Source organism: Pristiophorus japonicus, chromosome 2 (genome assembly GCF_044704955.1).
Source record: "Pristiophorus japonicus isolate sPriJap1 chromosome 2, sPriJap1.hap1, whole genome shotgun sequence".
In the NCBI taxonomy this organism is placed as follows: domain Eukaryota; kingdom Metazoa; phylum Chordata; class Chondrichthyes; family Pristiophoridae; genus Pristiophorus; species Pristiophorus japonicus.
Window position 1 is genome coordinate 253,194,457 of NC_091978.1, and position 23,869 is coordinate 253,218,325.

The 23,869-nt window shown below is 40.6% G+C and overlaps 1 protein-coding gene across 6 annotated transcripts in view; it reads right to left on the minus strand.

Annotated features, from left to right (window-relative positions):
* ank2b (ankyrin 2b, neuronal) overlaps nucleotides 1-23,869 on the minus strand; it is a 1,291,078-nt gene that overhangs the window by 139,029 nt on the left and 1,128,180 nt on the right. For 5 of the 6 annotated variants that reach the window (XM_070871180.1, XM_070871178.1, XM_070871177.1 and 2 more), the window contains 4 exons: nucleotides 19,453-19,677; nucleotides 7,485-7,639; nucleotides 5,083-5,294; nucleotides 4,719-4,923 (listed from right to left, as the gene is read on the minus strand). In XM_070871180.1, the coding sequence (XP_070727281.1) occupies nucleotides 4,719-4,923; nucleotides 5,083-5,294; nucleotides 7,485-7,639; nucleotides 19,453-19,677 (797 nt within the window). Of the gene's footprint in view, nucleotides 1-4,718; nucleotides 4,924-5,082; nucleotides 5,295-7,484; nucleotides 7,640-17,704; nucleotides 17,804-19,452; nucleotides 19,678-22,997; nucleotides 23,031-23,869 lie in introns of all 6 variants that reach the window. The other variant, XM_070871171.1, reaches the window with a different exon arrangement.

Genomic DNA, 23,869 nt, shown 5'->3' on the forward strand with positions numbered 1-23,869 from the left:
ATTAGTATGTGTTTTTTTCCCCATTAATAGCACTGAGAACTTGTAGTTATGCAAGTCTCTGTTATTAATGGGAACCTGTGAAGTACCTACCTGATTGGCTGAGCAGTCACACGTGACTGCATCTTCTGCGTCGGAACCCTCTGGAATGGAGCGCGCTTCACAGCGCGGGAAGAGAAGGCCTCCCCACCGCAATCCAGGGCGCCTCCAAGACCACCAGGTAATTTCGTAAAAAATCTCCGGTGGGAAGGCAATTGCGGGAAGCCTCTGACCGGAATTTTCGGGCCAATGTTTATTTGGAGGAAGTTACAGCTCATTTGAGACTGGATGTTAGACAATAAGTTTGATAGTATGGTGGCAGTTGAGGGGCTGAGAGAGTTGGTGGGGAGGTAGAGGTGGGTGCTATTGGAAACTGATGATACAGATGAGGACGAGAAAGGTGCCAAAGGTGAATCCTTGGAGGACTCTAGAGATGATGGTGTGGGGATGTGAAGAAAAGCTACTGCTAAATATAATCTGGCTATGTGATTAGGTAAGAGGAGAACCAGGTATCAACGAAGCTGGACAACGGAGGAGCATCGCATAAGAAGGATGCTGTGGTCGAACGTATCCAAAGGCTGCAAAGACGTTGAGGAGGATGAGAGGGAAAATACCCCACAGTTATTGTCAAAGAAAATTTTGATTTGGTGCTGTAGGATGGGGTAGAAACTTGGTTGGAAGGATTCTACCAGCCTGGTGTGGAAGACATGGGTACAGATCTGAGAGACGACATAGTTCAAGGACCTTGGAGAAGAAAGGAAGGTTGGAGATGGGATAGTATTTGGTGAGTAGAGTGTTTGAGGGTAGTTTTTTTGGGAAGGATGGTGATCACAATGGTTTTGAAAGTATAGGGGACAGTGCTTGAGGAAGGGGGCTGGGTGAGAATGGGGTCAATGGAAAAGGGGCTAGATGTCATGCATAATATTAGCTTGGAGAGAGCATGAGGGGAGATAGGATAAATCTAAGCAGTTAAAAAGACTAGAGTGGGTAGGTGATGGTTCGGGGGGGGGGGGGGGATGGGGGAGGTGCGTTTCGCTTAATAGAGCAAGAGGAAGGGGGAAGTAATAGACGTAGCTGAACAGATGGTATTTATCTTGATTATGAGATCCTCACATTTGCTGTAGGAGGAAAGGAACATACAAACATAGGAAATAGGAGCGGGCGTAGGCCATTTGGCCCCTCGTGCTTGCTCTACCATTCTATAAGATCATGGCTGATCTGATCTTGGACTCAGCTCCACTTCCCTGCCCGCTCCCCATAACCCTTCATTCCCTTATCGTTCAAAACTCTGTCTATCTCCACCTTAAGTATATTCAATGACCCAGCCTCCACAGCTATCTGGGGCAGAAAATTCCAGAGATTTACAACCCTCAGAGAAGAAATTCCTCCTCATTTCAGTTCTAAGTGGGCAACCCCTTATTCTTAAACTATGCCCCCTAGTTCTAGATTCCGCCACAAGTGAAAACATCCTCTCTGCATCTACCCTGTCGAGGCCCCTCTGTATCTTATATGTTTCAATAAGATCCCCTTTCATTCTTCTAAACTCCAATGAGTATATGCCCAACCTACTCAACCTTTATTCATAAGTCAACCCCCTCATCTCAGGAATCAACCGAGTGAACCTTCTCTGAACTGCCTCCACTGCATCCCTCCTTAAATAAGGAGACCAAAATTGTACACAGTACTCCAGGTGTGGTCTCACCAATACCCTGTACAGTTGTAGCAGGACTTCTCTGCTTTTATACTCTATCCACCTTGCAATAAAGGCCAACATTCCATTTGCCTTCCTGATTACTTGCTGTACCTGCATACCAACTTCTTGTGTTTCATGCACAAGGATCCCCAAATCCCTCTGTACTGCAGCATTTTGTAATCTCTCTCCATTTAAATAATAATTTGCTTTTTTATTTTTCCTGGCAAAGTGGATAACCTCCACAAAGATGATGAGGAGACAGTTGGTAGTCGAGAAAAGGACTCTGTGTTAATGTTTGCCATCCAGGATAATCCTATAGTAGCAGGTGATTTTGGTCGAGAAGAGTGAAGCTCATTGAGCTTGATGCAGTCAAGTCAGTAGAGAAATGTAATATGTTTCAAGTCTGAGGTAGACACATAGTGAGGCAGCTCAGCTGGACCATGAACACTGTAGAACTTTTGGTATTTAGGCGAGATATTTTATTCAGGTTCAAGATCAGATTTAAGCAAACTTCGCATCTCCTGTGATCCAGAGTATGTCTTTGCTTGCCCAATATCTCCATAAGTGATAGCAAGACTCAGGGATCAAACAATGAACCATTGCCATTGTATGCCGACTTACTGAAACATGTCCTGTATGTCACAAAATGTTTTTGATTGTTACATTGAATGTATATATGAGAGGAGGGTTCCCCACAGGTGCTGCCGAATTTAAAGGCAGGACCTGTTTTAAATTTTTTCAACAGGTTTTTTGACCACAGACAGCCAGATTGACAGTCTGGCTGGCTGTTAGGTGGGAAAGCAGCTGAGGAGTGGAGCAGAGAGAAGTTCAACATGTGGTGGGGGTGGGCGTCATTGGCCGATCACCGGGGTTCGATTGCATGGAGGTAAGCCTGGTGAGTTGGGGGAAGCACTCCTGCAGCTCCTGGCCCACGAGCAGTGCTGTAAAGCCACTTACCTACTGGATCCGGCCCTTCATGCCTCCATTCAGCAGCCAGGTTTCCCGAGGCCCGGGAAACCAGGCCTGCAAGCGTAAAAACTAAAAGTTAAGTTAAATTGGTGGCACACAACCTCATTAAAATATTTTTGTGACCTACCCACCTCCTGGGAGTGGGCTGGTCACCCGCCTACCAACCCGCCTCCATTCAAACTGGAAATGGGAGGGTTGGAGGCGGGATGGGATGCCCATTTTAAAATCTTTTTACATCCACCTCAAGCACCATAGTCCCTGTGCCTGTGTGACAAAAATTACTGAGAATCTTTTGTTTCCACCTAACAGGGCAGAAAGGGCCTTAGTTTAACACCTTATGCAAAAGACCACAACAGTACAGCACTCCCTCAGGGAAGCACTGAATATCGACCTAATTTATGCTCAAGTTCTTGGTGTGGGATCTGAATCCGCTACCTTTTGACTCAGAGACAAGACTGAGCCAAGTATAACATACAGCAAATAATATAAATGGAAATTTTTATTGGCCCAGAAATTGCAGTAAGTAACAACAACGATTAACAGTGCATAAAAAACCTAGCAATTTGTGGTGAGGAAGAGAAACATCATGAGTTGCCATTAGCCTCCCCAAAATGGGATCTTGCCGTTAATTTCCCCATGAGTGTCAAGAAATTGCTGTATCAAATGAATCTCGCCACAGACATTTAGGGTTGGTAATTCATGACATTAGGATCCTGTTAATGACATGATTTTTGTCCTGACATGAAACTAAACCTTGGAGGCCCAGAAGGGAATTTCCTTGCTTCCTGTATTTTGTTTCATTGGGTAAGGAGACAGACCAGTGGTCCTGACATTCAGGAGGTACCAGATGCCCCATTAACAATTTGCATTTCAAGCAACTCGCGGAGCAAAAATAATTGGGAGCTGAAGGGCGAGGAAAAATATCCAACTCACGAAGAGAGTCTAATTGTTCAGGGTGAAAGCATGGCAGAGATATTAAATAAATATTTTGCATCGGTTTTTACAAATAATGGTGGAAGCAACAATGTATTAGAGGAGGATATTCAATAGTTATTAAAGATAACTGTAGAAAAGGAATTGATTCTATATGCCTTAGATAACAGAGGCTGTGGTCACAATTTTTCAATCTCCCTTAAATATGAACAATTGTTTGAGAGAAATGAAGAATAGCTAATGTAAAACCTATGTTCAAGAATGGAGAGGAGGGTAAATCTGATAATTTCAGCTAACATGAGTTGTGGGCAACTTTTAAAATCTATAATTCAAGGTAACATTAGTGGGCCTTGAGAAATTCATGAGTTACAAGTAAGTTGCAGCGACAAATTTAGAAGATGATTTTGAAAAAATCATTGATTGGTTAAATAAAGCAAATGCAGGAGGTGAGGTATATATGAATTTTATGTAGGTGTTCAATAAATGCAGGCATATGGTGTAAGAGAAAATGTAGCAATATGAATAGAAAGTTGGTTGATGGACAGGAAACAAAGTAAAGAAAGATTTGTATTTATATAGTGCCTTTCACGACCATTGGACGTCTCAAAGCGCTTTACAGCCAATGAAGTACTTTTGGAGTGTAATCACTGTTGTAGGAAACGTGGAAACCAAGTTGCTCATAGCAAGCTCCCAAAAACAGCAACGTGAGAATGACCAGATAATCTGTTTTTGTTATGTTGATTGAGGGATAAATATTGGCCATGACATCGGGGATAACTCCACTGCTCTTCTTTGAAATAGTGCCATGGGATCTTTTACGTCCACCTGAGAGAGCAGACGGGGCCTTGGTTTACATCTCAACCAAAAGAATTAGGATAAATATGCGTTTGTCAGATTGGAGAAGGGTTGGAAATGATATATCCCAGTGGTCAATAATAGGTTCATGTTATTCTCATTTCAACGGAATGAAATTCAGACGGATTCTCTAACAGGCCAATGACACGCTCCACCAGATTACCATTCAGGCAGTGAAGACAAAAGTCTAAGCCTTTGTGTCACGATTTAAAACCAACTACTTATATCTTACCTGTTATACTGCAAAGTAACCTAAGAGTTGGAGTGTCTCCACCATAACCATTCATCAGCCCTTCGGTAGAATATTTAGGAATGGGAATTGTCATGGTAATAGGTTTGTGGAATTTCCTTCTTCTCGGCTCCAAAGTGACTATTGGACTAAAGGTTGCCTTGTTACCCAGGATTTTCTTGACTAGCTCAATATGCATTGGTTGGGCCTGGACATAAATAAATTAAAAAAACAATGAATATTCTTTTTATGGAATAGTATCTATAAAACACAGTGGATTAATATTCCCTATTACTATAGGAATAAACATGTTTACTAATTGGTACCAGGCATGGTACTTTGTTTCAAACTCTGGGAGACTGGTTACCTGGAGGCCAACTCTAATCCTCTTGGTTAAAGCTCCTTCAGGGAAGACAGCCTGAACTTGTGGTACCACAGTACTGCTCAGCACACCCCCTTCTGGTCCAATCAAGTTACTGTCCTGTCTGACCCTGGACACGACTGCAAAGTACTGTGGGAAGTCCCTGGTGATGATACGGCAAATACGTTTTCTGTCAAGTTGCTCTGGACTGTCGAGCACTGCAAACAGTAAAGAAAACACAGTCATTTCAGTTTCTCTATTTAAGATGTGTAACTTAATCATAAATTTACATCCCACTGATTAGAGATCTCTGTTTAAAAAGAAAACATATTTCCAAAAGTCGTAGAGATAGAAATCTGAACTGGAATCATAGGCTCAGAATTTACAATCAGTGGTGAAGCAAAGGCATTCGCCACTGGCCCCAAAGAAAGCTACCCATAAAGATTTCACAATCTCTGTGCGGGAAGTTTGCCTTTCTCAACGCACAAGTCAGATCAGTGTCGAATAATGAGGATTTCTTAACGCGAGCTGTTGTGACATTCAACAAGCTGTCTAAGCAGCCAATCACAATGCAAAATTCTCACAGACTCAGAACCAGGAAGTGAAGAAGTTGCTTTTTATTAAGACTTTAAAAAAAATGTTAGAGTGCAAAACAAAGACTGGGTTTCTCACATGGGGAAAAAGTAAACCTGAAATAAATATGAGCAAATATTTAAAAAATATTTTTTAAAATTTCAAGTTTCTTAAAAATTGCAATTTTCATCACTATGGAGAAATTTGACACACCACAAAATTTAAATTAGTTTTTCAGGGTCATAACATTTGTTTAGCAGTCAATATGCTGTTAAGACCCCAGTTACACCTAATCCAACAAGGCCTAACTTTTAATGAGGTATTTAACAGCAATATTACCCTGGCAAAACCCAAGCTTTCGTCAGTTTTACTGATTTCCTTGATTACACTGATTCTTGGCTACAGGAGGTGGTGGGGGTCTGGACAGGGGGCACAACACTGCCAGTGTCAGAGTAATGAATAGCTGACTGCAACTTCAGGATTTCTGCGTTAGGGTGCGAATATGCTAAATCCTGAAGTTGCGGCCAGTAACAAAGGGGTAATAACAGCAAACACTGTTTGTTAGTAAATTCCAGGCCATAATCATTAAATGACTAAAATACATTCTTTTCAGAACATATTTCTAAGAATTTATTTGGATCCATTAAATCGATGTGCTTGTTTTATGGCGTGGTGTAGGCCCCACCTTTGGCTTTTATTGGGAATAGCCCAAGTAGTTTCTACTCTTTAACAATGCCAATGATGGTGTTACAGTTAAAAGATAAATATACTAGTTCTGAGGAGTAAATGTAATATATGTAAGCAGCTGCAGTCTCCAAACTTGAACATGGTAGAGTTGACAGGTCCATTGGAGACAAGGTTAGAGAAAGCACATGAAAGAAGCCTGCTGAAATCTGCAGAGTTGGTGGCTGAGTGCAGACACAGGATGTACGTATAAGCTGCGAGTGGTGGAGATTGTGTGTCGAGGATTCGAGAGACAATGAATGGTGTGATTCTAGAGAAGGCTGGGGATGAGAAGAACCAAAGCTGCTGGTGTGATTAAGACGATTGAGACTGCAACTTTAGAGAAGGCATCAAGAGGTGTGCTAACGTTCACCTGGTGAAGATATCTGCAGACACCAACACTGGCTGGCCCCCTAGGTTGAGCAGTAATATTATACAAGCGGATACTGCATTAATATCTGACAATGCCTGGTGATCTACATGGTGGGAGAAACAGTAATTGTGCTGTTTGTGTGATACAACTGAGCGATCATAATTTATTCAACAGTACCTAGCCGTACAAAAATGGTATGTAAATCCTTTATAACCATAAATTAGAATATTGATCAATCTAGATTTTAAAAGCTCAATGTAAAAAAAAAATGTCAGCCAAAAATAATATGGTTATAATAAACACTCCAATATTCTTTATTTTTGAATTTAGAAAAGAGAACTATTTATAGTGAAAGGCACAATACTATTATCGGCTCAAATAAATGGAATTATTTCACATGGAATAAGAGAAACTGTGACTGCATATGTTTTTCCAAATAACTGACCAATGTAGGATATTCCAACTGCAGCACCAGCATTGGCATTGTTGTATCCCTCTGTTTTCGCACCCACACTTGTTTCAAAAAGTACAAATTACTTCAGCTATTCCCAATAAAACCAAAAGGTGAGGCCTAAACCAGGCCACAAACAAGGACAACTTCAGATCGACTCAATCTTCAAGGTAGGGTGCATGTTAGACCCATGATTACCTGAATATGTCATGAGATCATTACAATGGCCCTTTGTTTTTTCATTAATTGTTCCTACCCCGACCATCCTCACCCCAAAAAGATTGTTACCTTCATCCATCCCATTCAATATTTCATTCAACTCTTCCTCAGTATAGTCACACTGATGTTCCTTCCAAGTCTCTCCAGTTTCACTGCGCAGTACCACCAGTTCTCGTTCCTTCCCACGCACAGCCGCAAAGTGTGGAATCTCCACAATCACAGGCCTGAAACACCAAAAGTTAGAAATGAGTAAAATGTGGAAACGGACCTCATTCTAGCACGTCTCATGCCACTCTCTACCAATTTTATATAGTCTGTAACAAAGTGAGCTGGCCTTCATTTTCCAACATGGATGCAAGATAATCGGATGGAGACTACTGAATAGGTAATACAGGGTTTGTCTCAGTGCCACATTACCTCGATCTAGCTGTCTATGAAATATGTTGCATCAATTAAGGTCCATTCTACCATTCAAAATGAAATACTTAAAAATATATTTTCTTTTCAATTTGTACTTTTTCTCCTTTTTCTCACAGAAACTATTCTACTAGGAGGCTGTGCTCATTCATTTTGAGAGTTTTGCTATGACTGCTTTGTGGTCAGGTGATAGAGCTCATCGTTCAAGCAGGTCAGACTTAGTGGGGGGAATTTTAACCCCAAAAAATGGGTGGGTTGGGGTCGGGTGGGAAGTTACTTCTGGTTTTATCGGAGGCGGTGTGGGGGAGCGGGTGGGGGGGGCGGGGGCGGCAGCCAAGCCGCTCCCAGGAGGTGGGTTGCTAATTCAAATATTATAATGAGGCTTTATGTCTCATGGTGAACTACCATTTTAAATTTAACTGTGGGCGGGCAGATTTCCCAAGCCTCAGGGAACCACCAGCTAAAGAGATCTGAGGCCTGCTGGATCCGGGAGATATGTGCCTTTCCACTTACCTACTGGAGCCAGCGTTTCTGCCTTGCCAATCCCCCAGCGATTGAACACCCCCAATTTTTCCAATCTCTCCCCAACCTCCCCCCCGCAATGCCTCAGAGCCCCAACTAGGCCTCCAAACCATTCCCCACGAGGTCTCCAACACCTCCCCACGAGATCTCCGACTACGATTACCCTTCCACCCCCACCAAACCCCCTCCCTCTGACCTCCCCCCTCAGGCCCTCGATTGCCCTCTGGCCTTCTGACCTCCCTCCTCAGGCCCCGATCATCCTCTGGCTTCTGACCTCCCTCTTTGGGCCCCCGATCAACCCTCCAGCCTTCTGACCTCCCTCCTCGAGTCCCCAATCACCCCTCCATGTTTCAACCTCCCTCCAGCATCCCGCCCTCCGGCCCCCGACTGTAACGAGATAATGTATAACGCCCTCCAGCTAAGATTGATATAATGTATAGCGCCCTCTAGCTAGGAGGTATGGGGAGCTGTATTGAAAGGGGGGTCTTGGAAGGAATGCCATTTTAAAACTCCACATGGCTGTCTGAGATCTCCCAAATAAATAGAGTTAAGTTGAACTAAGAGTGTTGAAGAAACTATAAAATACATGGTGTCAGAAGTGGGTTCCGATCTTTCGTCGAATGCATCTATGACCAAAATATTGGAACTGTAAGGTTTTTTCGAGCCGATCGAAATCGATGTTAAGCAGTGCAGTGCAGAGCATGCTTCTTACACATCATGCATGGACCCGTGAAAGGTGATTAATAGTCATAAGCTTGTAAAATAATCTAGAGGCATAAGTAAAGTAAACTTAAAGTGGCATAGATTATTGTAGAGCTTCGATTGAAAAACTTTTTCTACAATTACATGGCCATGATATTTTACTATTGTCATGTATATAAACTCTTTATATTCACTATGTAACTATGTACGATGTACCACCTGAGGGCGTTGCTGTTGGAGGCCCCAGGGGTTACCTGCCCAGGTGTGCTGGGGCATGTAAAAGGCGGTCTGCCATGCTGCCCCTCACTTTACAGTCGTATTAAATGGACTAAAGTCACACACCTCTTACTCACAGTACAAGGCCTCGTGGAGTTATTTGATGGTAATTGCAGACATAACAACTATTAGACTTGTTCTAGTCCTCTGGGTATTTGAACTGTACACATGTATGTGACAAACTCAAAGTCCTAAACTGTAGCGAGCTAACATGACCACCACAGTGCCAACTCCTGCGCACATTCCTCTCCCACCTCCATTGCAGGTGACTGGCAATTTGAAAGCCAAGTGGAAAAAATTCAAACAGCTGTGAGACAGCTATGAAATTATCATGAATATTGTGGAAAAACCAGATAGAGTTAGGGTTGCAATGTATATCATTGCGATTGGCAGCGATGCCCTAGATATCTATAATAATCTTCCCTACAAATCAGAGGAAGACAAGCAGGAAATTGAGATTATTTTGAAACTCTGGGCAGAGCACTGTAAAGATAAAATCAACATCATCTATGAACGGTACCAGTTTAACAACTGTATACAAGGGGACAAGCGGTTTGACAGATATCTCGTGAAAGTGAGAAGGCTAGCAGCGTCATGTGATTTCGGCAATTTGAGGGATGATTTCATCAGAGACTGCATAGTCTGTGGAATATCTGAATAAAACTCTGCGTAAGAGGCTGTTGCAAGAATCAAGCCGAACACACGAGAAATGTGTGATGCTCTGTAAAGCTTCAGAGGCCACAGTTGCGCAAATGAAATCCATGAAGCTCACTAAAGCAGACTCTGAAGATGTCAAAGCTGTCAGACAGAAACTCCAACCCACAAAGAAAGAGTTCACAAAGAGTTCACAAACAATTGCAGATATTGTGGCAAAAGACATGAGCTGTCAAAAATTAAATGCACAGCATATGGGAAGACCTGCACAAGTTGCGGCAAACTAAATCACTTTTCTTAAAAGTGTAGGCAGAATGGATTGAGGCAGAAGTCTACACATAACCTAAATATAAGGGCAAGCCAGAAGTTCATGCACTATATGAAGAGAGTTGTGATTCTGATTTTGAAGTCATGACGTTAAAGATGTTTGGTAAAGTTGATCGCACAATCAAGGACAAAGCTGACAGAAAGTATCCTAACAAGATTATGGCTACCTACCCCATTAAAGGTCAAATGGTAAAAATTCAAATAGATTGTGGGGCCACATGCAATGTGCTACCTCTTAGATACTTACCAAAAGGCTTAAAGACAAAAGAATCCAAGACAATACTATCATTATATGACAGCCATGCAACCATTCCAGTGGCAGGGACTTGTAATGTGCCACTGGAAAATACAAAGAACAAGCAAAAGTATATTGTGCTCTTTATGATCGTTGAGGTCAAAGTGCACCACTGATTGGCTCACGCACTGCTCAACAGCTACAACTGATAAAAGTGCTAAAAATCACGGTGGTAAATGAACCATGCGAATCGCAAACGAAGAGCAAGGCAAACATCTCGCTAGCGTCAAAAACTGATGTCAACAATGCATATCCGGATGTGTTTAAGGGACTTGGACATTGCCAAGGATAGTTCACGTTGAACTTAATGAATCAGCGACACCAGCTACAATGCCACCCAGACGGGTGCCAATAGCGATCAAACAAACGCTAAAAGAGGAACTCAATTGTTTGGAAAATCGACAAACCATCATGAAAGTTGTTGAACCGATGGACTGGGTATCCAGTCTAGTGACTGTACAAAAACCAAATGGAAAGATATGAGTATCGACCCTCAACATCTGAACAATGCCCTGAAACGTGGACACTATCCACTTCCTGTGATCGATGACATCTTGCCACAGATGTCAAATGTAAACATAGAAACATAGAAAATAGGTGCAGGAGTAGGCCATTTGGTCCTTCGAGCTTGCACCACCATTCAATATGATCATGGCTGATCATGTATTTCAGTACCCCATTGCTGCTTTCTCTCCATACACCTTGATCCCTTTAGCCGTGCGGGCCACATCTAACTCCCTTTGGAATATATCTAACGAACTGGCCCCAACAACTTTCTGTGGTAGGGAATTCCACATGCCCACAAGGTCTTCACTAAAGTAGACTGCAAGGAGAGTTTCTTGCAATGTGAACTAGACACAGGGTCTTCCTACCTCACGATCTTCCAGACTCCATGGTGACGATATCGATATAACAGAATGCCATTTGGCATCAGTCCTGCCCCAGAAATCTTCCAGCAGAAGCTAGACCAGAACCTCAAGGGTCTAGATGGAGTTTACAAGATTGCAGATGATATCTTGATCACTGGACGCATCCAGTGAGACACTTAGAGGCCAATCACGATCATGGCGCAAACTTACACAAATTCATGCAGAGATGCAGAGAGCGAAACATCAAACTTAACTTCGCTAAGTTTGAATACAAGAACTCCCAAGTGAAAGACATGGAACACATACTGTCTAGTGATGGTCTCAAAGCTGACTCAAGCAAAGTGGTCGCAATCAACGACATGCAGAAACCGCAGGATGTCGCAGGTGCACAATGATTTGTCGGCATGACAAAGTACCTCACAAAATTCTTGCCAGATCTTTCAGATCTCAGTGAGCCTCTGCGACGGCTTACTCAAAAAGACATGGTCTGGAAATAACTGAAGAACAAGACAAAGCGTTTGAAGCTATCAAACAATGCGTGACAGATTCTCTGGTGCTCAGGTATTTGTCCACAAACTTGCAACCGAAAGGCAAGGAGATGTTTCGAGCAAGGGTCTTGGGTTCGTCCTTCTGCAACAGGGACAACCAATTGCATACGCAAGCTGAGCGCTCACTCCAGCAGAATCGCGATACTCTCAATTCGAAAGGGAGCTGTTTGCTCAAGTCTTCAGAATGGAACAAAACCATATATATACGGTCACAAGATCACGCCATGGACAGACCATAAGCCTTTGGTTGATTTACGATGCAAGCTGTTATCTGCAGCACCCAAGCGACTACAATGTCTGCTCATTCGGATCAACCAATATGATGTCGAAATAAACTATCAACCAGGAAAAGAAATGTAGCTCGCAGACACCCTCTCGTGCGCATACCTCGAAAACATGGAGAGATCACTGACAGAAATTGCAGTGGAATGCATCCACATAGAAACATAGAAAATAGGTGCAAGAGCAGGCCATTCCACCTTTCGAGCCTGCACCGCCATTCAATATGATCACGGCTAATCATGCAACTTCAGTACCCCACTCCCGCCTTCTCGCCATAAGGGCCACATCTAACTCCCTCTTGAATATATCCAACGAACTGGACTCAACAACTTTCAGTGGTAGAGAATTCCACAGGTTCACCACTCTCTGGATGAAAAAGTTTCTCCTCATCTCGGCCCTATATGGCTTACCCCTTAACCTTAGACTGTGACCCCTGGTTCTGGACTTCCCCACATCAGGAACATTCTTCCTGCATCTAACCTGTCCAGTCCCGTCATAATTTTATATGTCTCTATGAGATACCCTCTCATTCTTCTAAATTCCAGTGAGTATAAGCCTAGCCGATCCAATCTTTCTTCATATGTCAGTCCTGCCATCCCGGGAATTAGTCTGGTGAACCTTCACTGCACTCCCTCAATAGCAAGCACGTCCTCCCTCAGATTAGGAGACCAAAACTGCACACAATACTCAAAGTGTGGCCTCACCAAGACCATGTACAACTGCAGTAAGACCTCCCTGCTCCTATATTCAAATCCTCTCGCTACGAAGGCCAGCATGCCATTTGCTTTCTTTACTGCCTGCTGTACCTGCATGCCTACCTTCAGTGACTCTTGTACCTTGACACCCAGGTCTCGTTGCAGCTCCCCTTTTACTAATCTGTCACCATTCAGATAATAACCTGCCTTCCTGTTTTTGCTACCAAAGTGGATAACCTCACATTTATCTACATTATACTGCATCTGCCATACATATGCCCATTCACCTAACCTGTCCAAGTCACCCTGCAGCCTCTTGGCATCCTCCTCACAGCTCACACTGCCACCCAGCTTAGTGTCATCTGCAAACTTGGAGATATTACATTCAATTCCTTCATCCAAATCATTAATGTATATTGTAAATAGCTGGGGTCCCAGCACTGAACTTTGCGGCACCCCACTAGTCATTGTCTGCCATTCTGAAAAGGACCTGTTTATTCCCACTCTTTGCTTCCTGTCTGCCAACCAGTTCCCTATCGACGTCAATACATTACCCCCAATACCATGTGCCTTAATTTTGCACACTAATCTCTTGTGTGGGACCTTGTCAAAAGCCTTTTGAAAGTCCAAATACACCACATCCACTGGTTTTCCCTTATCCACTCTATTAGTTACATCCTCAAAAAACTCTAGATTTGTCAAGCATGATTTCCCTTTCATAAATCCATGCTGACTTGGACGATCCCTGACACTGCTTTCCAAATGCGCTGCTATTACATCTTTAATAATTGATTCCAGCATTTTCCCCACCACCAATGTCAAGCTAACCAGTCTATAATTCCCTGTTTTCTCTCTCCCTCCTTTTTTAAAAAGTGGGGTTACATTAGCTACCCTCCAATTCATAGGTACTGATCCAGAGTCTATGGAATTTTGGAAAATGACCACCAATACATCTACTATTTCTAGGACCACTTCCTTACGTACTCTGGGATGCAGACTATCAAGCCCTGGGGATTTATCGGTCTTCAGTCCCATCAGTTTCCCTAACACCATTTCCTGGCTAATAAGGATTTCCCTCAGTTCCTCCTTCTCGTGAGACCCTCGATCCCCGAGTATTTTTGGGAGGTTATTCGTGTCTTCCTTAGTGAAGATAGAACCAAAGTATTTGTTCAATTGGTCTGCCATTTCCTTGTTCCCCATTATGAATTCACCTGATTCTGACTGCAAGGGACCTACATTAGTCTTCACTAATCTTTTTCTCTTCACATATCTATAGAAGCTTTTGCAGTCAGTTTTTATGTTCCCTGCAAGCTTACTCTCATACTCTATTTTCCCCCTCCTAATTAAACCCTTAGTCCTCCTCTGATGAATTCTAAATTTCTCCCAGTCCACATGGTGGACTTTCTCCCACTCTCCAAACAAGGACTGACTACCATACAATGCGCAACTGCAAGCGACTCCATACAACTACTGGTCATACAACAAATCACAACGGGATGGCCAGAAACGACACATGAATGCCCGTCTGAAACGCATGCATACTTCAAATTTTGTGACGAATTCACAACACAGGATGGCATAGTCTTCAAAGGCTATCGCTGTGTCATACCAAAATCCCTGAGATCTAACATTCGTCTGCGACTTCATGCTGCTCATACTGGCGCCGAGAGCACTCTTCGACGTGTCAGAGAATCCGTTTACTGACCAGGACTGAACAGTGATATAAAAGACCACATTTCAAAGTGTGAAACATGCAACATGTGGAGAAAGAATCAATATCAAAGTTTTGTTGTTGTTTGTTAAACTTGTAGTTGTTTAATACATGTATTCATAAGAAGTTAATTACCCGTTTATATGGAAGCTAACTTTAATTCATTTTTGTTTCTTATGAAAGGAAAGGTGTAACGAGATAATGTATAGCACCCTCTAGCTAGGAGGTATCGACATAATGTATAGCACCATCTAGCTAGGAGATAGAGGGAGCTGTATTGAGAGAGGGGGTCTGGGAAGGAACACCATCTTTAAATTCCACATGGCTGTCTGAGATCTCCCAAATAAATAGAGTTAAGTTGAACTAAGAGTGTTCAAGAGACTATAAAATACACCGACCACCCTGCCCGATCCCCCCCTCCCTTATCTCTGTGGCCTGGTGCCAGAGGCTTACCCGCCCGACAGCCAACCAACCTCTACATCTAGCTGGTTGCGGATTGGAATCAGTGCTTTGGAATTGCTAATCGGGCCCTGCCATCCAATTCAGTGCCTGTGAGAAACCATTCTCCCAGGTTTCTCAACCACGTTCCAGACCCCATTCCCTACCCGCCTCCACTGTTTCTAGTTATTTAATTGTCCAAACCAGAATGAACTTCAATTGAAGTTGCAGCTAATAAGGTGCTCAAAATCTTTCAAGTGAGGGGTTGGGTGCTGAAGTTGAATGACATGCTGGGAATCTGAACCGTTATAAACAAATCCAACATCTTACTGCCTAGAAGTTACCTTGCAATGCTCTTCTACCAATTCACGATTAACTTATATCACAAAAGCTTGTAATATGGACTTACTGGTTTCACTCCACATTCCACAAGGATTTGAGGCAGTTCTGAATTTTGGTAAACTAACACAAATGTAAAAATTCCATGAATAAGATCATATTATATACAATGTCAAAAATAAATTAATAAATGAATGAGAGTACATTCCAGAAATCCAGATTCAGGGTCAAAATACTACACAATCTTCTTGAGTTGAACTTAATTTTCTTATTCTTTTGCAACTCCCCCACCTATTCATTCTTGTACACAACTAAATGATTTATACAATGCATTTCTGTTGTACATTTTTTTCTAAATATACCTAAAGCTTCTTCCTAAAGGATTGCAAACAACTTTTAAGAGACTTGATTTTTATCTTTTGTATCATGTAGAATCCATATTTTCAGCCATTTTTTATTGATTAAGCATATACATTTGGGGCGATGTAATTGAACAAGGGCTGCTTCCTAATTAAGTAACGAAAATGTTAGAATTTATTTGTATTTGAACAGTGTACCAAATCTCGAATAAATTTACACAGTGAAACAGCAAATGTAAAGAAATATTCCTCTGTAAATTAACTCTCTGAAACAGCATTTACCTCTGAGTAACATCTAGCAAAGTGTACATTTTGGTGGCCTTTTACAGTAACAGTAACATTCGTGTTGATGCTGGTTCTCTACTTCAGTACCTTGCCACTGGGTCAAGACCTAGCTCTGTCAAGCCCGTGTGGTGACTGGTGTGCAACGGCCACCCCATGTTAAAAGAATCCATGCTCAGGCATCTTCCACCCTTCAATATGTAGTTCGGGACCTGGAATGACCTGAAACACCTGTGAACTTATCCTTTTTTGGTGTGGAAGCGGTTCATCCTCGATACGAGGGACTGCCTAATATGACTAATATAATACTTCAGTCTAGTGGTCCTGTTAATGTGCTTCCTAGTCAAGAAAATGTTACCCATCAAAACAAAAGGAGCTGAAAGGTCTGATTATCAAATAGTGGTGCAGGTAAAATTTTCCACTGGATGCTAATCAGAGAGCTTTAAGTTCCATAATTTTTTGCATGGAGACCAACTACATAGAACGTGGGCTACCCATCAGCAGATGCAGAATGACAGCACAAAGGAATGGAACAACAGAGCTGAAAACTCAGACACTAAAGGTAAGTGAATAAATTGAGAAATCAAGGAGCAGCACGAGAACGAATGGATACGAGAATGAGCAGTAACGGTAATTAGTAACGGTAATAAGCGAATTGCAAAGAAAAATGTGACATATTCCAAATGTGTACATGAATCAGCAGCAAGAAAATAGTGGGAACTCATGTCAGCAGATAAAAATGGAAAGTGAAAAAATTAAGGAAATGAATGGGCAAAACAATTAGATTGATTGCATTACTATCATTGCGTATATTAAAGAGTTGACATTGTCCTCCTCCATCCTTCCCCCACCTGTTTCAGCTTATCGAGTAACACAACATGATTTTGATTTCATGTTGTAAATAAATGAAGGGAAGAAAGGCAAACTCACAGGACAGAAATGAAGAAGAGAAAAAGACAATTAAGACCACACTATATATAAATAGGCAAGATGCTGGTTTGAACTTCATTTTGGGGATTTAAAAAGTTAAGTCCTATTAAGACCCAGGACTTAATTATTTTAAATCTTAGCAGGATCCTAGCCCATAAATGGGTAACAAGACACGAGAACTTCAGCATACTTGTATTACATCTTTCTGACAAGACTTCTTTCATTTTCCAATTCACTTTGTTACAGACTACAATTTAAAACGGTTTAACAAGGATAGGAAAATATGAGTGAACATTTATAATGTCCACTAACACGAGGAATTAACAAAAGGAATGGATGGGGAAGAGGAGTACATCAGAGGGAGTTCCTTGCTGTGTTGAACACGTACATTCTCAGCTATGACAACATTCACGACACAAAGCCACAGGACATCACAACAGTATACTTCTGGCAAAAGTGAGATATATATATAAAGATATATATATATATATAAAATATATAAAATAAATATTTAATACACGTAAGGGATAAATTCAGAAAGATTAAATAAAATTAAAATGTAAAGAATGTTGGAAAGGGTTGCAGGGAATATGCAAAGAGGCATCCAATAAATTCTTCTCTGAACATTGTTTGTCTCTCCTACCCAAGGAATTTGGTTCCTGAAGGCCCAAGCTGCAGGATTCGGCTAACCAAGCTTTCTCCCTCATTTAGAGGGGGAGGAGAGTTAGGAAGATGCAGTTTACTGAGTAAATCCAAAGCAGCAGTGGAAGAGAGAAGATGAAAAGTATAAAACCAACAAACATTCATTTTTTTCCCTAATTTTTGTTGCTATTCAAGCCTATATTGCTTGCCAATCTTGAAATTATAAACATGCAATCAATACCACTTTTTTTAATACACTGAGATGGCTTGCTTGAAAAACTATTAACATTATGAATTTGACAAGCATGCAATCAAAACTTTTATTATGGATATTAATAATTGACCATCAGTTATTGTTTATAATGTCTCAATCATTTAGATGTTATGCTTTAGGAGTTAAAACAAACGATTTACAATTGATTCAGTAATTGCCTGCTGAACAATCAGTGAAAACAATGGTTGTTTATGAAAGATTTACAGTTCCTCTCTTATTTTCCTGATTTCTCCCTTGTCTTCTACACCATTCTAAGCTTCTTACTGAACCCTCGGCTTCACTGCAGTAGATATGGATTTCTCAGTAATCACAAATACATGACAGTTCAAAAGGTGATTAAAAGGTCCACCTGCCAAAATGAAGCCAGAGAGGGAACATAAGATTGATGGGCAGAAGAATGAGGGGAAAGTGGCAGGAAACACATATGCAAGTAATATGCAAATGACACATACTGCTTTTTTTCCACCCGGATGCCAGTGCAGATATCTGTGTACATATCTGTAGTGTTAACATTTGATTGGGCGTTGCAGTCATTACTGTCCCTGTAGCATTCTTTAGTAGCTACAGCAAGATTATTCCATCAATGAGCCTATACCTTTGCTTATTGGTATTTGATTGACTTGATTGGGCATTGCCTGATCTTTTGATATCTATTTACTGGAAATCATAATTTGACCACACAGATTAATAGTACAAATAAAGCCCACATAAGATATATGATAAAAAAATCTATGTACAATCCAATCCCATTCATTGCAGTGGAGAGAGAAAGGATTAAAGGATATGATGTGAAGATGAGTAGGTAGGGTTGATTAATCAAAATGAGAAAGGCTTGTGGAATATAATGGCCTCTTCCTGTTCCCTAAATTCTTATGTTCTTATATAGTACATACATATCAACTGTGTAACAGTAAATACTACTTAAGAAACATTTTAAAATTATAATTTGATGCAGGATAATTTAGCATTTTTTCTCTATTTCTCATTTCATAACGGCTTGCTGACGATTAGTGATTATACTTTTATGATGAACAAAGAGAATGTTTCCAGAATATCTGTCTGCTGCATCTTGATTACTTTGTGTTGTAAATACACCACATTGGAGTATTTTGCAACATCTAAAGACAGAATATTAGAAATGCATAATTTCCTTTTTATAATTAACACTAAATTAAATCTTGCTTAAATTTTGCATTTCTTTGTCATTTATGGTGCAAGCATCACCATCTATTACAGTACCACATTGCATGGTTTTTTGATTCACAAGTTCTTTAGTGATTGCATATTAGCAGGCTGGCCTTCAACCGAATAAATATATAATGACAAAGTAATCTTACCGCTTCTTTTGCAAGAATGTATCTTTAAATTTATAAAAATTAGCAGGCTGTAATGTTGCTTTTGGATTGATAATGACTACATTTTAAATAGAGCAAACAAATTGGTGTTATACAGGATTTGCATATTTAGGAACTTACCCAAGGAACTGTGCACCTGATGGTCCAACTTCAATTAGCCTGCTGGCATGGCCCTCTCCTTCCACCATAGGGGGCATTGTGGCCAGTCTGTGACGTTTAACCAGGCGGCAAGTCACACGTGTTGGGGCTGTGCACTTCCGAGGGGGAATGATAATACGAAGCCCATTATGGCGGCAGCCCCGCATGGATCCACCGCGAGCATCCACCATGAAACTAACCAGGAAACTGCAATTAAATACAAAGCTTTTATTATCCATTTTATTCGTGTTACTGGAGCTTTTTCTGGTTTCGGTGGTGTGGTGGTGGCTATTCATTCACACGACGCAGAATATAGATGGTGAAAGGGAACAATCACTCATCCTGTGATCACACGGAACATTTGTAGGTCTAGTGTGGTGTAAAGCCTGAGGCTGTGGGGCATTCCTACACTTCACCCGGATGGTACAGTCTCCGCTAGAGTTGATTCCACCTTTCGCTAGATCAGGTGACGTTTCCACTCGTCATTCTTTGCATGAGGTCGCAATAAACTGAAGCTTTTGATTAAAGTGATATCACTAGACATTTGTTCAGTTTATCATCATTGTTTTAATGCTACTGTAATGATCCTGAGGCACTGAGCTGTGGGAAGAATGAGTTGTGGCTCCTCTCAATTCAGGAGAAAGGGAGGGGAAAGTTGAGTATAGAGTAATAGAGAGCAACAAACAGCCTTTTCTTATTAAATGCAAGCCAGATTTGTACCAAATCCACAGCCCTTCACCCCTTCTCCAGCTCAAAAAACTTTCATTCAAATTCACTTATCCCATTAAATTACAGACAATTCACTGTCAGATATTACATTCAACAAAGCTGCTTTAGGTTCATGCATACCAAAGAGTAAACTTCGATAGCAAAAAATCTAATCTAGCTCCAGCAGGGCATGTCATGGTAAAGAGCAAGCAGCATCCAACCGCATTTGGACAGAGAGCAGGAGCGGATTTGGTGCATCTTGTTGAGTGAGTCAACATTCTCAGCAATCTCTCTGATGAAGTCAAAGTATTGCTCGCAACAGCTGGACAACAACCTCGAAGCTGCACTGGATGATGTGCTGTGTCTGATAAATTCATGCCAAATTCCAAACTTTGGTGAAAGAGGAAAACTGCAAATTTCGCAATGAATGGTGGCAGATGTTTGTTAAGTAAATATATACGTATCATGTACTTTTGCCTGTATTTTGTGCAAAATGTTTTTTTACTAAAATTAGTACATGTGGCTAAAATGGTGTCACACACATGGTTAGTAAACAATTTCTATTGGACAACACTGCCAAAATAGTGCAAGAATTTCAAACATATTAATCATTTGTATGCTGGTAAACCAAGGCATAACTTCATGGTCAGAGTCATTTACTATTTCACAGCCTGTTTCCAGAAGGAGTTTATAAACTTAAAATGAAATCAGCAATGGATCAAAGAAATTTCTTCTCCATTGATGATGTGTTACTCATTCACTAAATGAAAGACTATCATGTTCTTCTGAGCCGTGGTTGTTCACTCACACTGTCATAATAGTTTGTATATCTATTGCTTTTTAAAACAATTTGATGTAAGCATAATTAGTCTTTTAATTTGCATACTCTTTCAGAAATGGCTAAAGACAACTAAAGGAAAGAAATACAAATACAATGTCACTTCCTCCTCTCTCTCCTTCCATGTGACTGCATCTTTTCTTACTTTAAGTCTCATTTGTGTAGAGTTTCTGCTAGGTTGCGCTGGTTTTTTCGGCGCAATTCGCCTGAAATCGGCGTAACCTGTGCAAAAGATCGTGCAATTTTAAGCGCAAATTACGTCCAGCGCAAATTGAGTTTCTGCAATCTTTTGCGCTGATTTTAAAAACATCACACTAGAAGCTGACACCGCTCACAAAACTGGCCATGCCCACAGAATGAATTAATCACCATAACAAATGTCCACTAATTGTATTCGTTTGCAGGTCTTCGTGGATACTAATAGACATGTTTTAAAAGCTTTTGAATATATATTTTTTAATTTACTAAGAAACTGACTACTGTACCCTAGTATAACTAGCAAATGGTTCTGTATATATTTTTAAAAAGTAATTTTCAGTCATTTACAATTAAGTGACTCACAGACGATGGATTGACACTATGATTAAAAATGCTTATTTTTTGTGAAAAACTATTTTAGCTGTATTAATCAAACTACACCAAGTTACCAATCTTAAATATATCAAGGAATATTGTTTTAAAACAAATATATATATTTTAAATTACATTCTAAACACTGTCCGATTGCACTGGTTCATGACAAATTTTGCTTTCTGCAATATGCAAATGAGTTTGAGCGGAAACTTGAGGAAACAAAAACACTTCTCAAAACATTCGCAATTTTGTGCCCAAATCGTCAACTGCTCCCAAAGCTAAAACTCTGCCCCATTATGTCAGTCCCAAGCAGATACGATGTATATCTTCTGAGGGTTTTCCCTACAAATAACATAAAGCATTTGTCAGCAAGGTATTTGTTATGTTACTGTTAGTTATTGGATACCTATGAAAAATAATACTCCAAAGTTAAGGTATTAATACAGTTATTAAGAGGATATCAAAATGATACACAAGAGGGAATGATGAATAATCTTATTTCATGAAGTAATAAGTAAAATTTCAATTAAAGAACGGTTCCCCATTGTGAAGTTAATTTATAAAAGAAGTGTGGAGATGATTCTCTTTCAAATAAAATTATTTCTTTTCTATTTTAATTGAATTATCAATTGGATTATTATAAATTCAGTGTATAAAATAAGTGAGTCATAGCACTGGTCTGAATATTTAGCTTATGACTCACTGCTAAGTGTTATTTCTTTCAATACGTCAATAAATTTTGTGTTATTGTATGAAAAGAATTCCATACATGTGATTCTAGCCTCATAAATTATCTGCATAAAGCAGATTTACAACAGTAATCAAAGGGAGAACTCGTGAAAAAAAGTCATATTACACTAGTGTTAGAGTCAGTAATTCTCATTTCATTCATCTCAACACCAGTTGTATAAAAAGAAAAATTACATCAGTGCTCTGCATCATTGATGCCCTTAACCATTAGGGCTGAAATTATTCTTGTGGGATTATATAACCTTTTTAAACACAATGCAACTACAGCTGTGTAAAAAAAGAAAAATTTAATTCCTTTATATTAGAAAACAGATAAAAACATTTATTATAGAATAGTCGTTTCTTCAGAATGGTCACTTAATAGACAGGCTTGTTTTTCATGATTTTTTTCCTGTTTCTTTCATTGTACTATGATGTTTAAAGAGAGAACAAGCATTTTGGTGCAAGTTTCCATTGGCCAATAAAAATGAATCCCAGTCTGGAAAACAATATACAAGTTTAAATAAATGATACTGACACTTGCATCTGTTTTTGGTGGCCAGGTTAACACAACCATGTAAGACAAAGCACTGAGGCATTTTGATCCTAGATTAAGGAGGGCTGCAAAACCAAATAAAGCAAACTGAACCACACAGAAAGCCACGATGCAAATCTTCACCTTAATTCAGTGTCAGGGACTGGAGAAGAATAGCTGAAACAGAATATGCATGTAAGCGCATGTAAAGCAGGGCATTAGAAAGCTAACAGAAGGTTAATTACTAGAGAAGCCATATGACCACGATATCTCTTGGCTGTCTGCCGGCTTCTAGGCAAGTGGCAGGGAGAGAGTTTAAAAAAGGTCCTGTGGTAGAAAAGGGAAGACGTCTAGGGCAGAGGAGGCCACAAATGTCCTTGTGGGGTCCAGGGGAGCACTCCTGCTCCTCCTGGCCACACAAAGGACATTTTCTGACTGACCTGGAGGACCTCATCATTTCCATTGGCTGCCAACCTGTTTAAGCCTGGCAGGAAAGCTGCAGTGGTTTTCCCATTCAGGCCCTGGTCAAAATGCCATCGGTGTAGTATTAACATAATAGGACTCTGATTGGCATCGATTCTTTAGGTAGATGCCTCATCCACCTGCAAAAACCCTCAAGTTAATATTGAAGACGGCGGGACAGAGCCAAATTCCATGTGGGTAGGTAAACTGCTTGTTGTTCAACTGCCCATCCAGTGGTGTTCCACTGGGTGGGGCTGTTCAAAATTGGTCCTAAGGGGTTCATTATGCTCCCATGACTATTTGGTTAGAACACGGTCTATATTTGTTATCGCTAATGGCCAATTACTGATGTGGGCAAGTCAACAGGCTTTGATCCAGTAAAACTTTCTGCTCTTTCTTTCAATGAAGTCATAAACCCTCAAAAAGAAACATACCAATTCACATGGACAACAGAACTACTGATCCAGTAACGGGTCATCAGAACAAAGCCTAATTTAAACCTTGAATATATAATCCAGAGTTAGATTCTTTCCAGGTATCCATCAGTTAAAGAT